Source organism: Crinia signifera, chromosome 2, assembly GCF_055691185.1.
Source record: "Crinia signifera chromosome 2, ASM5569118v1, whole genome shotgun sequence".
NCBI classification, from domain to species: domain Eukaryota; kingdom Metazoa; phylum Chordata; class Amphibia; order Anura; family Myobatrachidae; genus Crinia; species Crinia signifera.
The window spans coordinates 276,780,547-276,803,113 of record NC_139218.1 but is presented as its reverse complement, the minus strand read 5'-3'; the positions used below and the strand labels follow the sequence as shown (position 1 = coordinate 276,803,113).

Below are 22,567 nucleotides of genomic sequence, written 5' to 3'. Positions count from 1 at the left end.
CATTTTGGCCCAGAACAGGCTCATGAGCCCAGTTCCTGATGAAGTCTTGTTTAATTAGAGGTTCAGGAACGGAGTTCCTGCTGAAAAATAGCACTGATAACAAGTAACATAACCATGAAATCTGCTGTTCTGTGCAATATAAAATAATATCTTCCTTTGGTTTGCTGAATCCTACGTCGTATATTTGAATGTTTTAGCTTGTCCGGCAGCTTCGGCACCAAGAATTTGAATCATTGTAGATTTTAAGTATAGTTACTATAAGGTATTTTTAAGTGTGTAACTGCCTAGTCAAACTGTATAGTATTTATTGTAACGGTCCGATGAGCATCATTAAAAGTATCCATTCCACTGTTTTCTGTACTTTTCTTGTGCATCATTATCTGGTATAAAAAAAAAAATAGTAGCATAGGACTTGGTTGCCACCCATAATACCAAAACACAGTTTAGAAATAACTTCCTTGAGAGTAAAGGAACTCAAATCAAACTTCTGTCAAGCATTTTGAAAACATGAATAATTTATTCTAAGTATGTACATCTTCACATGAATAAAACTGTGGCGTTAAAACAGCTTTCATACAAAGTGAACATTCTTACAATTATGTATAAGCCCTTGCAATTTTGCAATTTGGTTGTGAATATAATTTCACTTCAGCCATAATACTTAAATCAAGTTCATAAATGTTTTGTTAAGGACTTGTCACATATATAATTAAATGGCGGATCCGTTTAGCACAATAAGTGACCAAAAGACAAACAAAAAGGAAAAAAACTGCAAAATAGCTCATCTCATAACGTTACCATTTAGATTTAAGAGTTTGAAACAGTATCATAAAATGTTAGCAAAACCATGCTGTGTTGAACCTGGGACAAATTTTTAACTATGGTGGAGGTTGATAAACGAGCAGCAGCTTAATGTTAAATGTGAAGTTTAACTAAAGCAGCTGAGTATGTGTGCACTACATGCAAAAGCAGGCAGTATTTCCCTGCATGCAAAAAATATATATCATTAAACCACTTGCATGGTTTGAACCTTACTCCAGATGCAAATTTTATTCTTCTAGAACAGGGGTAGCAAACTCCAGTCCTCCAAAGCTACCAACAGTTCACATTTTCTAGCTGGGGCACAGGTGCATTTATTACTCACTGATAAGTGATCCACAGGTGGAGCTAATTACTTCACTTTCGATTCTGTGAGGAGACCTGGAAAACTGTTGGTAGCTTCCGAGGACTGGAGTTGGCTACCCCTGTTCTAGATTGATGTTCTCCAGCTTCTAAATGACAGCCCTAGTGCTTTGGGCAGTGTTACAGACCCTTTACATTAGAATTTGTTTTAGGTACTGGGAGTCTTGCAGTACTGCAATGAAAAGCAATCAGAGTTGAATGATATCATTTAACACGTTGTACTACACATTAACCAAACTATAAATAAAAGCAACTATTGCTTAACTCCACTTCAACCATCTACTGCAAATAAAACACAAAACAAAAAAAAGATGTAACAAAAAAGTGATGGCAAAATGATTTTTTATGCCCCCAAGATACAGTATTTTCAGTAGCAGGATAGTTAAAGTAAACAAGCCTCGTTTGCTCCAGGTAAACAATCTCATACACAAATGAGGTGAAGATGTGCATTACAAAGTTAAAACACTGAAACCGGCAAATAATACAAGCATGCAGAATAAACATTACCTACTGAATGGATTGCACACATTATTATAAATCAATTTATGTCTATCACGGAACATTAAATAACACATAATGGCGTGTGACACAATGGCAAAAAGATATTTTATACAGTATTTTGCATGAATGGTCGCTTACTGCATACACATGGGGTGAAGTTGACCATAGTAGTGGTATAACACAGCTATTTTATTGCCATTACCACTCTATATTCTAACAAGTTGGATGCATGAACTTGATTTCCTAAGTGGTCCTAATCTTCCTACTTCAATGTGACTGATACTGAGGAATCTGCTTGTTCCACCATCTAATTTGTAGACTGTGGCTTCTTACTTACCTGTATTCCCTCTGCAGATAACATTTCCTCTGTCCTCACATACACAACCACACGACTACACAGATGACAGATTCACATAGCATCACACACCTTCTCCTGGTTATGTTCCGATTGCTTATGCTATAAACATCCCAATAATCTCACTGGCTAATGAACAAAGTACACCTATCATATTTAATGATTAAGGTATTCAGACCCTATCCAAACTCTAATAAAAACTACAGGATTTAAGTGTGACTCAATTCTGAGTGAAAAAAAAAATGAATTGTAGACATATTGTATTAGATATTTTACTATCCGACCTTCCAAAAATGTATATATTTTAATTTATTGCAGTTTTTTTTTAAATTGCCTTAGATATATTGTGCAGTTGTGATTAATTACAGGCGGAAGTGACCAGAGCTTTGGGTCGTTTAAAAAAAAAAAAAAAAAAATGTAAACCAAGTAAGGATGGTAGTATTTCAGAACATTCAATGTAATGCCAATGCTTCCATAGAAAAACAGAATTAGAGCAAGATTCAAATCGAGGATATGTTAAAACAGTGCATGCACTGAACATTAGCTTACTTAGAACTCTATAGAGAAATGTAATTTACTTAGAGTTCAATAGAAACTTCTATAGAAAGAAAGCAGAAAATTATAAGCTACCTTCATGGATACACTCCAAGTTTACTTTACTTTCTTATGTTTGGATAACAATCAGTACAAATGACATTCTTATATCACTTCTCACAAACTAAAGACAGTGCAAAGGGAAGAAGTTGGCATTCATATTATTGTCACATTTGAAGTCTTTACATTTTCATCCGGACAGTGATTACTGGTCAGTTCTTTAATAAATTGTTCAAGAGCAGCAAAGTAGCCTTGGCACTGCCAGGTATCATTGTGTGTCCCATCTGGAAAGATCGCTAATCGTTTAGTCCGGGATGGGGACAGTTCATAGAGCTGTTTCATCATGAATGGAGGGATTAATTGGTCTGATAACCCAGAGATGAACAAGGAAGGCATTCGGCACTGAGAAATTTTTCTGTAAGACAAGAACTTATTTTTGTAGCACCATAAAGGAAGGTACCGCATTGGAAGAAAAGAAAACAGGGTGCTGGCCATATGGGGAATGCTAAGAAATGTATTTTCTAACATTATCGCTGAAATCCGGTGTGCATTTTCAGAAGCCAAGTGAATGGCCACCCCACCTCCTAATGAACGTCCAAACAGAATTATCTTTGTCTTATCAATGTCAGGTCTGGTCATGATGTAATCAAGAACTGCTTCAGAGTCCAGGTAAAGGCCTTCTTCACTTGGCTCTCCTTCACTCTTTCCATATCCTCTGTAGTCAACTAAGAGCAAGTTAACTTTTAGGTTAACCAGCATTAATAATGCATTTGGCAACCTGTGACCGATATTTCCTGCATTACCATGAAAATAAATGATGGTCGGAGAAAAGCTTGAGTTGTCACCAGTGTATCTCAAAAGGATGAGGTTGAGGTGTATGCCATCTTTTGTTTTAACAAATATATTTTCATGTGGTATTCCGGTGGGCATTGGTACATAAAGTCGTGAAGAGGAAGGCTGGTCGGGGAAGTAAAGCAGTACATCCTGAAATTTAAATAGTATTCCTGCTATGGAGACAAATATTAGAAGGAGCAGAATACCACCACCGTACATATTAAAAGTTAATATTAAGGGTAGAAGACCTATCCGGCACAGTCCCCATGACCAAGATCCTAATGTCAGTAACCACCTCTCCGCACAAGCCCAAAACACCCAATGTTTTTCCATTATGGGCTGCACTCTTCAGCGTTTGTCCTGAAGAAAAACAAAACAAAAGAAAAGAAGAATTTATAAGCATAGCTGCATAGTGAAAAATTAATTTATTCGGCTATAACCACTGTTCTACAGATGGCTGGAAGGCCAAGCATGCATTTCCTTATGGGTATACTTTAAAATGCCAGGAATGGTCTGTTCTGAGTTTGAGATGATGTCTGGTTTAAAATTCAATTTAAAAAAAAATCTTAAATGAAAGTCCTACTACAGGATACACCATTATGCAACATTTTAATTAAGAGATCATTTACTAGAATGTTTGGAAATAAATGTTCGCTTCCACGTCAAACTCAGTGGATGTCCAGCAAAAATATTATTAATTACGTAATGCCTGTATCTGCAATGGATTAATATTATAAAAGTTAACTGCGTGAGGTAGCATTTGCCTTCGCTAATTATTATACATTTGATCATTAGAACCCACTGGAAATGACTCATGTAAGAGCATGTGGGTGAGTGCTGTATGTGTTAAGCAGTGTTCTAGCCTTTTAGGGGCCGAGGTTTGCAGCTACAGTACAGTAACCTATGACAGCTAACCTGTGTTATCCATTCACTACAATGAGCTACTGTATGAAGGATCTTTAGAATAACAGAAAAACATAGATTTATGGCTGAAAAGGAATGGCCTTCTAATACATCTAGTCAGAACGTTATATGGTACAAATGAACAGCATGTTTTTTTTAATCAAAACACAGACAAAAAGCAAGACACATTTCATCATATACAGGCTTCTAAAATTACAGATAAAATGCTTAAAAGCCGCATCATATACTGTAAACTGGCACATCTTCCCCAGCATGTCTTAAACCAAAACATTAAATATGTATTTACATTATTTAAATGTAACATTTAACATTAGAACAGACACCAAATCACAGGTGCCGCATCTCTTCCCCAGTTCTGAGTCTACAACATAATAAATGCGTTAAGAGATTACCATGTCTACATTATAAATGTACAGACTCCTCCCCTTTGATTCCCTCTATACCAGACATGTCCAAACTATGGCCCTCCAGCTGTTGTGAAACTACACATCCCAGCAAGCCTTGCCATAGTTTTAGCACTCCCTAATAGCAAAATTGTGGCAAGGCATGATGGGACTTGTAGTTTCACAACAGCTGGAGGGCCATAGTTTGGACATGCCTGCTATGTACTGTTTTAATTAAATCAGACCTCAGAAAAGGAGGACCGACAATGTGAGCTCTGCCTTGAAGTCCAGTGACTGCAGAAGGTGGAATTATGCTGAATATGTTATTGCTGTAATGTCTGGTATGCATATATAATATCAGAAATAAACTAAATAAAAAAAAATTATATATAATATTCATTGAAATTTTTTTTTTAAATGTTTGACGCGCTTGTTTTTCATTCCCTACTATCGATGACTACAGTGTGTGGTTTTGTTTCCAACATACCTGAGGTGTAAATATTCAGTATGGAAGAGATAAAAACCCGTAACAGGCGTCTGGCTACACAGCTCTTCTGCTGCCTGTGGCTGCAATGATCCTCTTGCAAAGTTGTAAGGTCAATAGCCCTGGATGATGCAACAGCCACTGGTCCACAATGATTAACAGGGCCTGTTTGGATGATTGGAAATCCATTAATATGCAAATAGAAATTAAGGTCAGACAGAATGGCACATAGCACCAGATACATTTATTAGTACCATTGTAGTGTATCATGTACTAAAAACACACTATGCTGAAGTTTGTATGGCAAAGTTTACTAAAAAGATAATAAAGACGGAAATCAGATTCCACACAAAATACAGAACGACTGAGTGCACAAAAATGTTGAAGGTTTCTTGAAGTAAGTTTTACACTTTTAGGGGTAGATTTATGAAACACTGATAAGGAGGGGGGAGTGATAAAGTGCCTGGTACTATCACTGGCCAATCAGCTAATAACTGTTAAGTTACAGGCTGGGTTTAAAAACGAACAGTTAGAAGCTGATTGGGCAGTGATGAAGTACTAGGCACTTTATCACTTCTACAGCTCAGTGTAAAAAAGGTTAATCTAGGAATCCAGCTAGCTATCTAGGTTGGTCCAAGAAGGACTCCGGTTGCAGAACAGTGTAAAAGGTTAAACCGGGTCATCGGACCGGGGGCCCGATTATTGCATAGGGTGAGACGCATTCCCAGAGCTTGGAGGATACCCAGCAAAGTTAAGCCTCGGCAATATCCTGAGTAGGGCGAAGTGAAAAAATTGAAATTGAGAATTCAAAATCGGCTAGTGTGGTAAAGTTGTGACTTGACTTGAATAAGAATCTGAGTCAACATCTTCTGTTCTGGCAAGAGGCCTAAAGTTTCACTTTTTAGGTGAAAAAAATGAAACCTATGAAGATGCTCTGATCTAGTTACATTTATGTCAGGATGTCTTAGAGTGGTTCATTAATATACTTTAGCATAGTAAAAAACAGTAAGAGCTTGTCCTAGTGCAAAGTGACTGACTTTGGCGGTAGAAAAAATCCCTGATAACGGACCCATTTTCATGGTCACAATTGTGAATATGGTGTTTTCTCCTAAACATTTTTTTTTGGAGAGGATGCTCTGTAGTTGAAGGGACCAAGAAAAAAAAAACCTGGGGCAAAAAAATCAGGGTAAATACCTTTTGTTTGCCCTTAATAGAATAATGCACCCCCGTGTCTTCTAATGTCCAACAAACTCTTTACTGAATGCTACAGTAAGTTCAGTAAACAATGCATTACACTCTGTTCTTTAGGTATTTAAAAACACTTCTGTTTATTGTTAATTACTGTTAATATATTGGCTTATTGTTGGCATAATTATATGCTGTAATGCAGCCCATTCATGTTCCCAGCATAGGGGATTCAAAACTGTTTTTCTGTCAATAAACAGAAGTGATATGTAAAATGATACATTAGACAGTTTACACTGTTACTTGTAATACTAATACCCTTTTCACATTGCAAAAACCTGCTTTCAACCCGTTTTTCTAAACGTGTCTTAAAACTGGTCAAAAGCCAGTTAAACCCCTTTCATATTGCATGATGTAAAGGTATATTGCAGTTTAAATACCGTTTTGTACCTTTCAGATTCAACCCGTTTCACCCATAGAAAGCAATACAATGTCATTTTAAATGTTTTTTTTCCTGCTTGTGGGCGGGGATCAAGTGTGGTTATCATTTATAGCAAATACCGTTTCTGAGCTGTTCACACTGCAGGTGAAACGGCTCAGAACCGTGTAGGATCCTCCTTTTAACACGTGTCAAAATGCCGGTTTTCTGTAACCGGTAAATTGACAATGTGGCTTTCACATTGCTGCTGGAAACGTTTTAAAGCACTAAAAAAACGGCAATATGCCGTGTTACAGCTGCAATGTGAAAGGGGTATTATTGTAAATTTCTGTTTTTCAATAACAGACTGCAACAGTTATTTCTTATTTATGTACACAGGATTGTCTATCTTTCTATATGCACTGCAAAGAGAGCAGCATAAATCCAATTTCATGTATTTCAGTGACACTGTGAAATATAACACTGCATAATGGCCCTTAAATCAGACCTGATCGCAGTACAAATTTGTTCTTAAAATGGGCAAAAAAATGCTGCACTGCAGGTACAGTGTTATGCTGACAGTCAGATGAGAGGTGAGAGTGGAACTTGCAGGGGAACCTTGTAAACAAAGTACTAATCATTACATTATGAACTCTGTTGTCACAGATTTATAGATGTATTTCTATACAATTATTATGGCTATAGGTCGGTGAGATCAAATTACTAGGGATGGCCATCGACCATTCGAAATCATCGATGGTTAATGGCCGATGTTGAATATTTTTGCCATCGATGGGGGAGTACCAGATGGTTTCCCTCCATCGATGGAATAGCAAAACGATGTTTTGCTGCTTTTTTTCCCCCCAAAGTGCTGGGACACGGAGCATAACTCCGCCACCCGACACCCGTGAAGCCCCGCCCCCGTGTTTTGATTGTCCCACAGGCCAATCAATCAAACACAATGGATGACCATCGATATGTAAAAATATCGATGGTCATCCATTGCATAGTTAAGCACTATCGATGGCCAGTTGCCGAATTGCCATCGATGGCAAACATCGATGGCAACGATGGCCATCCCTACAAATTACATTTTATACCAGTCTTTAAGCTATAGGAGATGGCGGCAATATAATTAATATGCACTAATGTTGTGTGTTACTTGACTAGATGAACTAAATGCAATGCCACAATCAATATAGACACACTGCATTCTATAAAAAGCACAGCTATGAATGATGGCTAAATGTCTTAACCTGGTTGTCTATACTACATGGTTACAATATTATAGCATAAAACCCCCAAATTGTGTATCCTACAGTGGCTTTCACCAAAACAACACCTTGCTGCCTAGTGTGACAACTATGGAAGGTGGTCACAACGCCTTGCAATCTCACAACAGTGTTGTACCTATATGACACACAGGACGTGGCGGTTTAGAGTGTGTCAGTCTTAGTAAACTGGCACAACACCTTGCCATCTATCCATAGGGAAAGGAAATTATCAATGACACAATGGATTGCAATATATGTACATTTGGCACCTTGTACATTGTCAGCTTAGAAAATGGTCACAGCTGTCTTATTATTGTCTCAGCTATAGGAAACTGACTGTATATATACTGTTGTGGTAGATGTAGGAGACTGTTCCAGGGACCTGGCTGTAGCTGTGTACAGTACCTGGCACCTTGCTGTATATATACTATTGTGGTGGCTGTGTTCCTGGCACCAACAGGCTCTGTATTGCAACTCTAACACACAATCTGTGGTATATATGACAATGTGGCCGTTGACGAAATAATCACAAAACCTTGCAGTCTATACTGGTATAGTAACTATGGGAGACTGTAACAAAACATTGCAGTCTACATACACTATTGTAGTTTCTAATGGAGACACTCACTGACACAAAACCTAGCAGCCTACACTAGTGTGGTGCCCACTGCCTACAGGAGAATGTATATTACTCTGTATTGGTGAAGTGGCTGTCACTGACACAACACCTTGCAGTCTCTATTACTGTGGTGGTTATATAAGATTGTGACAAGGCCTTGCCGGCTACAGTAGTGTGATGCTATAGTTGTATGTCTCGCCCACTGCAGGTTATACTAGTGTGGCAGCTATAGGACCCTGACACTGTCACAGCACCTTGCAATAGTGTAGACGCCATGAGAGAATGTCACTGACACGACGCTCTACAATCTATACTGGTAGTTATGAGACTGTCACCTGTCTGTCTGTACTAGTATGTAGTCTGTTGCAGGTTACCGACAGAACAGCCTGCAGCCCATTCTAGTATGAAAGCTACAGGAGGCTGTCACCGCAGCCAGAGCTAGTATAGCGGCTATGGGTGACATGGCGCGGGGGCTGCTCACGTGGCATGGGCTTGCGGGTCGCTCGCGGCCTCTCATCCCATCGCTGTCTGTCACGACCCGGCCGCTATCAGTTCACGATCCTCTTCCGGGATCCGGAGCACAACGTCACATAATCGTCACCCGTGACAGCTACGGCTCTTTCTAACCCTTCTCCCGCGCCGCCATCTTGATTGAGGGCAACATTCCATTTACAACATAAAACCGGACACAGAAAAGGAAGATATAAGACCCCGCATTATACTGCACACGCGGAGGTGTGTGTGTGTATTTACACTGTATAGTATGCGAGGGCAGCACTGCTGCAACGTTTATTTCCATTGCGTTGCCTGCTTGATTTGCGTCGCGCCGATGACGTCCTTGGCTGCGCTGTCTGGTTACGTAGGCGGCCTGTCATGGCGCTTAGTGATTACGCACATATGGTTGGCATCGACAGTAGAGCTGGGGAAAGCTGTTGCTATTGACGCTGAGCGGAGTGGTGGTGTAGGGTCAGCAGGTGAGCGCCGGGGGTGACAGCGCTGTGCATTGTGGCTTCTCTGTAACGTCCCTCACCCATAGTGACAGGTTGCCAGTGGAGGCAGGTCCGGGCATGTCTGCTCTGCGCAGCTTCTGCTCCACACTGGTGATCAGTCACATCACATTCACATCACGCCTCATGCTGGACTCAGGAGTAGATGTATGCAGCAGTGATAAGGGAGGAGAAGTGAGCCAGAGGTAAAGTGGCCCATGTCTACCAATCAGCTGCTCTGTATAAGTTTATACATAACCATACTTGCCTACCTGACCCTCTCCATGATGGAGAAAATGCTCTGTTCCTGGACTTCCCTGGTAATTTGTGATTGGCAGCACCTGTGGAGAGTTATGTAAAGGTGTTTCACCACAGGTGCTGGCAATCATACATTACCAGGGAAGTCCAGGAACAGCATTTTCTCCCGCATGGAGAGGGTCAGGTAGGCAAGTATGTACATAACTCACATCATTGAAGAGAGATAAATAGGGACACTGCGCATGCCCACGTTTTGGGGGTGTGGCCTATAGTCTCAACGCTCCTGTGAGGCCATGCCCTGTTTGTGGCACTGCGGGGGCCAGGCCAGCAGCTCCATGATCTGCTAGCCATGCCCCCAGGACTGCAGGAATAGATGCTGTGCACACACGCATAGCTTCTATTCACGGATGACCGGGGGAAACCGTGACATTCCCGTGAGAAGTGGGACAGTTAGGAGGTAAGATTTATATTATGCACATTATAGATGTTATTTCAGTGCTGATTAGTTGCCATGGTCCACTTCTCCTCTGGCTGAAGGATGGCCATCTACACATCCCCCATGGATGGTTGCCATCAGTGGCTTTTAAAGCAGGAACCATCGATGGATATAAAACATTCTATCACCGGCCATCAATGGTTCCTGCCATCGCTTAGCTGCGCTGTTAAAGTTTCTTCTGCACATGCATGCATGCACCTCCCATCCGAGCCAACTATAGTCTGGTCTCAGGCACCCGAGGAGGGAGGGATGGATAGGGGACCGTGAGTGACAGACAGAGGGTGGCTGGGTACAGGAGGAGACGGTGTCCACCGTCTTGAGGGCGTTTTATATGAATACATACAGCCGAGCTGAGCGGCAGCTAGCATCTATGCCGCTGCGCGCACACATGTGGCAGACCATACCAACTGCACTGTGCCAAAGAAGAAGCTGCAAAATGCAGTGAGTTGAGTGGTAGGGCAGGAAACGGACTGAGGGACTGTCCGACTGCAGTTGCAGGGGGGGGGGGGGAATCATCACCCTCGAATGCCATCAATCGATGGCATAAAATTATTCGACACTTGCCTATTGATGACAAAACATCGAGCACTAGGTCCCGACCATCAATGTTTTGGGAACATTGATGGTCGATGGCCATCCCTACTCTAACTCATTTCTGCCTTATCACTGCTTCATACATCCGCCCCTTAGGCCGGTGTGTTAGCATGAACCCATTCTTATACAATACTCAGGGCCTTATTCTAGTTCACTCTTTCTGACAAAATCCTTTTTGGATGGACAAAACCATGTGCACTGCAGGGGGGCAGATGTAAAATGTGCAGAGAGAATTAGATTTGGGTGAGCTATTTTGTTTCTGTGCAGGGTAAATACTGGCTGCTTTATTTTTGCACTGCAATATAGATCTTACTTTGAAGTAAAACCCCACCCAAATCTAATTCTCTCTGCACATGTTACATCTGCCCCCCTGCAGTGCACATGGATTTGTCCATCTAAGAAGGATTTTGTCAGAAAACATGAACTAGAATAACCGGTACTTATGTAGTATCTGGGCTGCCGATTTCAAAATCGGGTCGGATCGGGAGATCGCATCGCATCGCATGCGACCATGCGATTCGATGCGATGCGATGCGATGACCCGATTTTTCCATAGGAATCAATGTTAAAATGGACTGAGTCCATTTTAACATGGAATTCAATGGGAAAAATGGGTCCTTTTCATACCCCTACTATCCAAGTGGGCATGGAGTTGGATATAAACCTGTGGCGAGCGTAGCGAGCCACCGAGCCCGAAGCGTGGCGAGCGAAGCGAGCCCCGCGAGGGGACGAATACCGTCCCCTCGCGGGGCTCGCTTCGCTCGCCACGCTTCGGGCTCGGTGGCTCGCTACGCTCGCCACAGGTTTATATCCAACTCCATGCCCACTTGGATAGTAGGGGTATGAAAAGGACCCATTTTTCCATAGGAATCATTTTAACATTGATTCCTATGGAAAAATCGGGTCATCGCATCCGATATCGGATGCGATGCGATGCGATGCGATGCGATATCGCATCGCATCGCATCTGATTGTATGCCTTAACTTAAGGCATACAATCAAAAAATCGGCAGCCCAGATACTACATAAGTACCGAATAACCCCCTCAGTGTGGCAAGCTTGGACTTGTAGTTCTACAGCAGCTAGAGAGTTATGTCCCATATACATGGGGTGAGTGAGCCCCTGTGCTTAGCGATGCAGTTAAGCATAGATCGCTGAGCACACAGCGATGTGTGCTCAGCGATCTGTCACAGCGAGTGTTCTCTGGTGAGAGAACACTGGTGATAACTAGATTTATACTGCAGGTGGTGGTGACGTGTGGGACCACGTATTGCTGTCAACACGGGGTATACATATGGAGCATGCCATGCTTAATTTCTAAATGATCTGGCCAGATCGCTTAGAAATATCCCTAATATTGCCCCTTGTGTATGCCCCATTGCACAGATTTCTTACATCGGGCTTGTATCATGTTTGCTGCCAGTGTTTTAACACTATATGCCACACACCATTCTATCAGTGCGTGTGACAAAATCTGTAGCATGTCAAACACATGGGACTAGTACCCCTTTTACAACAGAGGTTATTCCCTCTCCACTGCGGGGGGGGGGGGGGGGTTCTTGCTTGATATAAATCGAGTAAAAGAAATCAACCCGGGTCGTTTCCCCGGGTGTCTGAACTTGCAAAATGCTCAGGGTTGGACACGTGGCATCCCTGGAGTCAGGGGCTGTGTAAGTGGGTAACCCGGGTCATCTGACCCAGGGACCCATTTCCACTAATAGGGGAGCCCATACCTCCGGACCTCAGCTTCCTGCGGTCAGTCCAGAGGTTGGGCAGGGGCAGTGTACAGCCTCCACTGCTGTCTGCGGTACTATTCAGACAGCAGCGGAGGCTGGGAGGAGGTGAATGGATGCCTGTGAGACACGCTGTTAAAATTTACAAGAAGGGGAACAGCAGATGTTTGTGGCTACTTCTGTACAGACCGTTTCCCACTGCATCTACCTGACCTATTTTCCGACGTAATATATATACATCTGGTTAAGGGGAACACACTCATGTAGTATTTGAGTCTAGCCATGTATGATACTGTACAGTAGTAGTTCCACACCACTTTGTATATCTTTTCCTACTGACATATCCCTCTTTGTACTGAGTACTTGTTTTGGAGGACCATGTTCATTAATTACCTGAAGTAATACCAGTTCAGAAATGTTAATTAGTGTTCCCGCTAGGCTGTTTTAGCGGGGCGCTGCGCCCTGCCCGATTTTTAAAGGGCAAAATGCGCCCTGCCCGTCTCACAGCGCCCCGCTAAAACAGCCTCACGGGGAAGCCCAGCGTCGCCGTTGACGGCGATGCCTGGCGCTTCCCCGGCAGCATAGTGTATTCGGAGGGGCCGGGCCCGCCCCCTTTGATGACTGTGGCGGCCGTGCCCGTCCCCTTTGATGACAATGGCGGCCCAAGCATGCCTCTTTCATTACGGCGGCGGCCCAAGCACGCCCCCTTCATGACGTCGGTGGCCCGGGCACGCCCTTTCATGACGTCGCGGCTCGGGCACGCCCCCAGCTGTGACGTCGGTGTGCCCGGTCCGCCCCCAGCGCCCTGCCCGGTGTCACTCCTAGAGCGAACACTATTAATTGACACAACAAAATAGAACGAAATAAATCTTTTTGCAAGGTCATTTTACAAATGGTCCAGATAGGGGGTTCTTGTCTAAGGATTATTTGGAATCCACAATATATGTGAAATAATATGATTTTCTACTATAAACATTTCGCCTGACATCATGGTCACGGAATCCACTTATTCAAGCTAATTTTATATTTAATTTTGAAGGACATCATGGTGGGAATTGATTGCACCGGATGTGCATTATATGTGTAATATATGTATGTAATCTTGAATCTTGTAGTGTGTTACATGTAGTTTGTGTCCATTTTTATTAAGCCTAATTAAAAGATTTTAAATATTACAAAACTAAGAAGTGCCCCGTCAAAAAGAGTTTGTCTATTCTTTCCTTGGGAATTACAGATATATCCACATACAGATATCCTTTGTGCGCTACACATAATATATAAGCTCTGTGTGACTAAGTTGAACTGAGCATCTTCTCATGTGGCTCTCTTAGTTACATTGTGACTTATTTGCAAAACGGTCTAAATAGAATGCACAAGCAGCTTCTATGATTTTGGGCAGTATTCAATGAGAAAAATTCGCCCTGTTTTATGGCGAATTTGTGCTTTTTTCGCCTTGGACGGAGCATTTTGCTCTCCAAAAGCGAGCTGGAATGTGAACTTTTAAACTAAAAGGTTTTTTTTTTTACTTTTGGTGTAAAAAAATCAGGATTTTTTTTCTTTGAAGGGGCATGTTATTTTTATTCATGTGCTTATAGCACATGAATATATATTTAATTTTAAAAAATATATATTTAGAATTTTTTTTTTTTTTTTTTACACAGAGCAGCCAGCAGGGGGCCGGAGCTCTCGAGACGCTCATTAGATATTCATATATTCACTGCATCCGATCATTACATATGCACGATCGGGTGCAGTGAATACTGGGTCCTCCGCTGGCTATAGGGGGGGGGCAGCTTGTGCTGCCTGGGTCCCGGGGAGCCCACCTCCCCTCCACATATGTTCTGGGGCAGCCAGGGAGACTTTAATCTCCCTGGCTGCCACCGTCACACGGCTCCCTGCCGCGGACGCTCGTCCGCTGCAGGGGTTAAGAGTCTTAACCACATTGAATAGAGGGAGCAGGAGTGGCAGCGAGCCCTCCGGAACAGGGCGAGTGCATGGCGAGAGAAAAAATCTCTTGCCATGCACGGCAAATTTTTTTCATTGAATACTGCCCTATGATTTGGCATGCCTATGTTCTGTATGTGACTGTGGTTGATTGTTATTGGGTTCTCAGTACCTGGAGTAGTGTTTTTATTAGGATGCAATGTAGTCAGAGCGCAGGGGCAGTGCATTCATGTACAGAAGGGGCGTGGTTGACCGGGGTGGGGAATCTGCCCCACTAGCATCACTATTGGAGGCGGGCTGGCCCTCTTTTTCCAAAGGAACGTGACTATGTCACTGATGGGGGGAATAGATGTGTTCACATGGCATCTATGCATTCGGCGGCAGGCTGTTTTAGCAGGGTGCCACTAAAGGGACAGGGAGCATTTTGTCCTAAAAAAAAAAAAAAAAAGCAGGCAAAGAGTGGCGCTCTGCTAAAACAGCCTAACTTTAACATTATAGAGTAAGGGACAGGTACATTTGTGTATCATTTGCATAGTATTTGTAGACCAGGCCATGACATGATTATTTAACCTAGTGCTAGAACCCTGTTGGACACTACATGACAGTGGCACTGGGGACAATGAGTATACTCCATAGTGTTCCTTCTAGGAACCAGGGCAGACAGGGTGCCGCTGCATGGGGGCAGTGTAAGGGGGGGGGGGGGGGGCAGCCCCGCTAACGTCACTTTTGTGGGCGGTCCCAGGACGCCAACACTACAAAAGGGGCATGCCCGGGCTGCGCTTTCACGAAAAGGGGCGAGCCCGGCCCCTCCGACAGCTCTGCACTGCCGGCGGGGTCAGAGGCAGGGTCTTTTAGCGGGGCAGGGTATTTTAAAAATTGGGCAGGGCACAGCGCCCTACTAAAACAGCCTAGCGGGAACACTACTCCAGAAGAATCTGTGACCTGCCATTAAGAAATTATTTGAACGCGTTAAGGACTATGCCATCCAGTTCACAGAAAATTCTTTGGTCAATTAGAATCCCAAGATTTAGGAATGACCAGTCACCTCTATCTTTTGCCATTAGAAGATCATTTTGCATACATATCAGGGCTGTTTCGGTGCTACAGATGGAGACGTTTTCTTTCATCCCGACAGTGCGCTGTGTCTTCCAGTCTCAGTGCGCCATTCTTCAAGTTGGGGACAGGAGATTATCTCATACGCTTGCACAACCCATTGCCATGAATGGGGCATGGTACCATCTCGTACGCACAGGTGTCCCATTCTTGGTGAATGGCACACAAAGATAGGAAGACAATGCGGGATGAATGAAAACTGCTCCATCTGTGTGTCTTCTCCTAAATCCTGACTGGAAAGGATTACAAATATTACTAAATATAATGGGTTGACAGACCGTTCATGATTTGGACTCACTGCAATTATTCTGACATTTTAGACACCTTAATGCCATTATTTCCACAGAGCTTGGCGCATACTCAGTTGCCACATTCTTATTAACTATAAATGTTGGCATGGCAAATAGAGCACAGTGATGCTGGTATCAGTATGCCCTTTAATTAGTATTGTAATATTACTATTCCCTGCCCCTTTTACCGAAGATGATAGTTGTACAGTACTACCCAAATGGTTCCATCATACAAATAGCCTTAGTAGCATTAAAGGGAATAGTCCGCTACCATGTTGCTCCTTTGGTTTGAGGAATTGGAGCCTAGTGACTCCTCCTTTTTTTATTTTATATAGTTGATAAAGATGGATAATGGATTAATGGGCGGATGATAGAAAAAAACTTAACTCACTGCCTACCTTTTCCTTAGTTTCATCCTCTAAATGTTCTATAGTCAAATAAAAGTGCCTGACTTGCTGCACTCTATGACATCTGTTTCTTATGAGTGCTGTTGTGTGACACGTACACAATACCTCCATTCTCTACACAAGTACAGTATAAGACGCACAAAGGTCCAAGTGTCACTTGCACTATGGCCAGCTGTCCCACCTTCAGAAAATAAACCATGCTGGGAGAAATGATTGAAAAGCAAGAACACAATATCTATTTTTCAGCACTCCGGCTGGTTTCCCAGGGCAATCTGCCTTTAAGCCAGAGATAGACAAAAGCTTAAAGCAGTGGTTCTCAAATTCTGTTTTAAAAGACACTTTTAAAAGATCCTCAGGTGGAGCTAATTATCTCACCTGTGATTCTGTGAGGACACTTTGAAACCATGCACTATTTGGGGTCCTGATGACAGAGTTTAAGACCTTATGTAACAAGGGATAATGCATTTGGGCATTGGCTTATTAAATCTTAAAAAAACTAGAGCTCTGCAGCCATTAACAAAAACAGAAATGATTCCCATACATTAAGCACAACAGTAATTTATTAAAGGTGTTGGCATTTCTCCAGCTTTACATTTATGTACTGTATACTAATAATGATTTAACCATAAATCAAGCTTGGACCTGATAACCTATTTAAATAAAGCCCACTGAAAGTGCATTAAATGAAGCAGTTGACATGGAGAAAAAAGTACATGTATCAAAACAAACCATACCGTGTCCTAAATCTGCTCTCCTACCATTATCTATATGTTCTTAGTTGCTGATAATCCACTTTATTGCCTTGTTCAGATTTCATTCTTCAGCGTAGCGTTATCATTATGCTAACTATTTTATAACGTGTCCTTTTCTTTTATAGGATATACATTCTGAGTGTCCTGTTCTTGTGATTCACCAACTGTGTCTACTGTGAGGGGCCAGCGAGATCAACTAAGGATTTTTTATTTGCAGTTTTATTGGTTTGTAATATTATTTTTATCATTTACTTGATAATGCATTCCATAGTACCTTTACAATCAATGAACACAAATTAAATAGAGCAATAAAATGAAAGTGAATAGGCTTTACTCTAATGTTATTAACTATACTTTATGACCCTTATTGATTTTATTTATTTCTTTATGCTTTTATTTCTTAAAGGTGGATTTAACTAATGGGGTGTATAAGAGGGACTTTGCTCAGTGATTTTCGCAACGTCATGTCCTTAAAGGTCCATACACACTGGGCGACTATGCCCAGCATGTATGGACAGCTATGATCGTGTTCATCGCTGGGGGAAAGCTGCTCCGTGCATACACACTGAGCGGCTTTCCCCCTGCCCGGCACCGATGGCAGGGGGAGGATGGCTTTGCATAGCGCATCGCTATGCAAAGCTGCCCTCAAAGCCGCTCATCTGCTGGTTATACTAGCAGATGAACGGCTTTCCCAGCGATGATGCGGGAGCGTGCAGCAGCGCTCATCGCTGGGGCATACACACTGGGTGGCTTTGAGCTGAAAGCCGCTCAAACATGCTGTTTTGATCGACTTTCAGCTCAAAGTCCCCCAGCGTGTATGGGCCTTAACCCTTTGAGTGTCGACATTTCTGTGAGAGATGTTGAAAAGGGTATGGATCATTGGGTCGACATGAGTCTAGGTCGATATGCAGGAAGGTCGACAGGGTCACCTTTTCGTTCCGACTGCCGCCACAGCCAACACTGTCCCCGCGCATGTCGCACTGTGCCTGCGAGGGGATAGCACCACATCCCCTCGCATGGCGCGCTGTGCCTGCCATGCTTTGGACGTGGTGCCGCGCTACGCTCGGCACACTATTTTATTCTCCCACCACACCCTAGTGCAGGGCTGGGCAACACCGGCCCTCCAGATGTTAATGAACTACACATCCCAGGATGCTTTGCATTCGTTTTGCTCTGGCCATGCTGAAACTGATGCAAGGCATGCTGGGGTGTGTAGTTCATCAACATCTGGAGGCCCGGTGTTGCCCAACCCTGCCCTAGTGGATGGTAGGACATGAAATACCGCCTGTTGGCACATGTCTGCTCATAAACATTGTGAAAAAAAACCCTGTCGACCTCTTGATCCTGTTGACCATCATGCTGGTGACCCAATGACTGTATCCCATTTGCTTGTCAATTTTCGCCAATTTAGAAAAATTCACTTGGCACTCAAAGGGTTAATGAAGATGTAGTCAGCCATCAGAAATAAGACGACTAACTACATCTTGCCTCCCCCCAGCCATGGCTAAGTACACTCACAGTGAATATTTCCTTGTCCGCGCAGTGTACTTGGCCAGGCAAACCGTATAATGTGACATCCTGGAACTTGCCTCCATCTCAATTGAATAGTTGGTAAGCAATGGCTTAATACTGAGGTGTAAGTTCTGCAAGTAGATTTGCTGTCACCATAATAAAGTCAGATTACAATAATATTTATAGTCTTTCCTTGATTAGTTAGGTCCCATTAATTAATGTCACTTTTTTTTCTTTTATAGAAGTCAGGATGTCTGCTGCAGCTTCCTTAATATCTGTGGGCAAGAAAACGGTAGCATCAGAAGTGCCATTTGTAGATCTATGCAACACTTTAGAAAGGATTCAGAAGTGCAAGAAACGGCCGGATAAAATAAATATATTTAAGCAGTTTGTTGACTCTTGGAGAAAATTTCACAATGCCCTATATAAGGATCAGCCTAAAACTACAGACTCTTTCTATCCAGCTATGCGACTTATCCTCCCACAGTTAGAAAGAGAGCGAATGGCATATGGAATTAAGGAGACTATGCTTGCTAAGCTGTATATAAAAGTTCTTGGTTTGCCTAAAGAAGGCAAAGATGCCTTAAAACTTTTAAATTATCGAACCCCTACTGGCTCAAATACTGATGCTGGAGATTTTGCGGCAATTGCATACTTTGTCCTCAAGTCAAGATGCCGAAAAGATGGAAGCCTGTCCATACAAGATGTCAATGACCATTTAGATTCAATTGCAAGTAACAACGCAGGCAGGAAAAAGGAACTTATAGAGAAAAGCCTTATTTATGTGATCGCTAACACAACGGCTCTGGAACAGAAATGGCTGATTAGAATGATCATAAAGGACATGAAACTTGGCTTTAGCCAGCAAACTGTTTTTGCTATCTTTCACAACGACGCTGCAGAGCTGCATAACGTCACCACAGATCTAGAGAAAGTGTGTATACAGCTGCATGATCCCAATGTGTGTCTAAGTGAGGTCTCCATTTCCATGTTTTCTGCTTTTAAACCAATGCTTGCAGCAATTGCTAACATTCAGCATATAGAAAAACAAATGAACCACAAGAGCTTTTACATTGAAACAAAACTTGATGGCGAGAGAATGCAGATGCACAAAGATGGCGATGTCTATAAGTATTTCTCACGGAATGGTTTTGACTACACCCAGCAGTTTGGAGCCTCTCCCCTTGAAGGTTCCCTAACTCCTTTTATACATAATGTGTTTGGCATTGATGTGCAGAACTGCATTTTAGATGGTGAGATGATGGCTTACAATCCAAATACCCAAACCTTCATGCAGAAAGGTAATAAATTTGACGTAAAGAGAATGGTGGATGATTCTGACCTTCAGACATGTTACTTTGTGTTTGACATTTTGATGTTCAATGATCAGAAGTTAGCTCATGAAACTCTTTCAAAAAGGTATAATATCCTTCGTAACCTATTTATCCCAATACCGGGAAGAATTCACATTGTTCACAGAACAGAAGCTAGTACCAAAAAAAGTGTTGTGGATGCACTGAATGACGCTATCGATAACCGGGAAGAAGGAATTATGGTTAAAGACCCTATGTCCATTTATAAGCCAGATAAACGTGGAGAAGGGTGGTTAAAGCTTAAACCTGAATATGTTAACGGCCTTATGGATGAATTGGATCTTCTAATTATTGGAGGGTATTGGGGCAAAGGTCTCCGTGGTAGCATGATGTCCCATTTCTTATGTGCAGTTGCAGAGACACCGGCACCTGGGGAGAAGCCATCTGTTTTTCATTCTTTCTGTCGTGTTGGCTCTGGTTACACTATGAAAGAGTTGTATGACCTTGGAATAAAGCTGGCACCACACTGGATACCTTACCGAAAAAGAGATCCACCTCACAACATTTTGTGTGCAACAGAAAGACCTGAAGTTTTTATACAACCTTGTCATTCGGTTATTGTCCAAATAAAGGCTGCAGAGATTGTTCCTAGTGATATGTACAAAACTACTTGTACTCTCCGATTCCCCAGAATTGAGAAGATAAGAGAAGACAAGGAATGGTCTGACTGCATGACTCTTGATGATTTGGAACATTTACGAGAAAAAGCTTCTGGGAAATTGGCTTCAAAACACTTTGATATTAATGAAGAACCACAAGAAAAAAAACGAAAAACTGCCCCTAAGATTAGGAAAGTAATAGGAGTGGTTTCACATCTGCAAGCACCTGATCTTACGAACATCTCAAAGCAGTCAGATGTGTTTACAGATGTTGAGTTTTGTGTGATGAGCGGAACAGATGAACACACAAAGGCTGATTTAGAGAGCAAGATTGTTTCATGTGGCGGTATAGTAGTGCAAAATCCTGGACGAGACACCTATTGTGTTATTGTGGGAGCTCAAAATGTCAGAGTTAAAAACATTATCTCATCAAATGATTATGATGTCGTTAGAGCAGGTTGGCTGCTTGAATGCATTAACATGAAAACCTTTGTACCTTGGCAGCCTCACCATATGGTTCATATGTGTCCGTCCACCAAAGAACGTTTTGCCTATGAATATGACTGCTATGGTGACAGTTATGTCACGGATACTAATGACAAGGAGCTGAAGGAACTGTTTACCAGAATGCCAGACATGGATGAGAAAATTCCTTTGGATATGATTGCTGACCTAGGACAACGGTATTCATGGGAAAATAATTCTCACAGTATATTCCGCCAGTGCGTTGTATATGTAGATGTTTTCACCACCATCAATGACCCAAAAACTACAATTAAAACATCCAGTTTGAGTATAAGAGCACTGGAGCTTCGTTTTCATGGAGCAAAAGTAGTGAGCCATTTGGAAGAAGGGGTATCTCATGTAGTTGTAGGTGATGACTTGTCTCGTTTAGCAGAAATTAAAATTCGAAGAAGAACCTTTGATAGAAAATTTAAAATTGTTACAGTTTTATGGGTACTGGAGTCATTGAAAAATGAAGAACTTTTAGCGGAACAAAACTATTTAAAATAATACTGTTAATATTTTTTTAATACCTGTCTCATTGCACTTTATCATAATGCTGAGGACGGACCTGACCTTTCACTACTTTTATTTAAAGAAAAAAAAAAAAACATTACAAGCGGATTTTATTTTATTCCTGATTATATGTAAAATCGTTTTAAATGCCAAGAGTGAAGAGTTAATCTTTGTAAGGGTCAGTTTTCTGTCCACAAGCGTTTATAGGAAGTACTGTACTATAATTTTAGCTCTTAAATATGAAGAAATATGTTGTGAAAATATGCTTTTACAATTTTTAGTTGATGCTGATTGATATCTACTTTATTTATTGTTATAATGGTCTTAAAATAAAACTATATTTTTCTCTTCAATCTTTTGTGTACGTTTTTTTTTTAACTACCCTATATTTTGAGGGAGTGAGTCTTCACCCCCATGGGCCCTGTGGTAGGAGCAGCATTGCGCTCATGCTTTATTTGTGCATGTGCTGTGCTCTGTTCAGATTGCATGTGCATCTGATCAGTGCTTACGCCATGGCTGGGGACATTTGCAGTCGGGTGCAATGCAATTGGCATGCTGTAAGGAGAATTTTTTTTTTTTGAGGGCATGGGAGGCAGTGATAGGGTTTGGCTTGTAGACTTCTATAATAGGTTTTGTTCCCTGCCCTGATAATGTAATATCTGAGGTAAGAGTAAAATCTCCTTACAGAGGTAAATGCAATAGGATGCAAGTTTAGTGTGAGAGTATTCTCTTCTAGG

The 22,567-nt window shown here is 42.0% G+C and overlaps 2 protein-coding genes across 4 annotated transcripts; one reads left to right on the top strand and one right to left on the bottom strand.

The window, feature by feature from the left end:
• Window positions 1-495: 495 nt before the first annotated feature.
• On the bottom strand, window positions 496-9,409 carry ABHD13 (abhydrolase domain containing 13). 2 transcript variants are annotated; one of them, XM_083168663.1, is made up of 3 exons: window positions 9,235-9,409; window positions 5,261-5,422; window positions 496-3,826 (listed from the first exon to the last, which is right to left on the bottom strand). In XM_083168663.1, the coding sequence occupies exon 3, from the start codon at window positions 3,797-3,799 to the stop codon at window positions 2,789-2,791; it is 1,011 nt and encodes a 336-aa protein (XP_083024789.1). In that variant the 5' UTR covers window positions 3,800-3,826; window positions 5,261-5,422; window positions 9,235-9,409; the 3' UTR covers window positions 496-2,788. The 2 variants fall into 2 exon arrangements, with proteins under 2 accessions (XP_083024789.1, XP_083024790.1); XM_083168664.1 differs by lacking the exon at window positions 9,235-9,409 and adding an exon at window positions 9,089-9,228.
• Window positions 9,410-9,594: 185 nt separating this feature from the next.
• Window positions 9,595-22,183, top strand: LIG4 (DNA ligase 4). Of its 2 annotated transcripts, none has more exons than XM_083168660.1 (3): window positions 9,595-9,727; window positions 17,452-17,551; window positions 19,081-22,183. In XM_083168660.1, the coding sequence occupies exon 3, from the start codon at window positions 19,089-19,091 to the stop codon at window positions 21,822-21,824; it is 2,736 nt and encodes a 911-aa protein (XP_083024786.1). In that variant the 5' UTR covers window positions 9,595-9,727; window positions 17,452-17,551; window positions 19,081-19,088; the 3' UTR covers window positions 21,825-22,183. The 2 variants fall into 2 exon arrangements, with proteins under 2 accessions (XP_083024786.1, XP_083024787.1); XM_083168661.1 differs by lacking the exon at window positions 9,595-9,727 and adding an exon at window positions 9,791-9,945.
• Window positions 22,184-22,567: the final 384 nt, after the last annotated feature.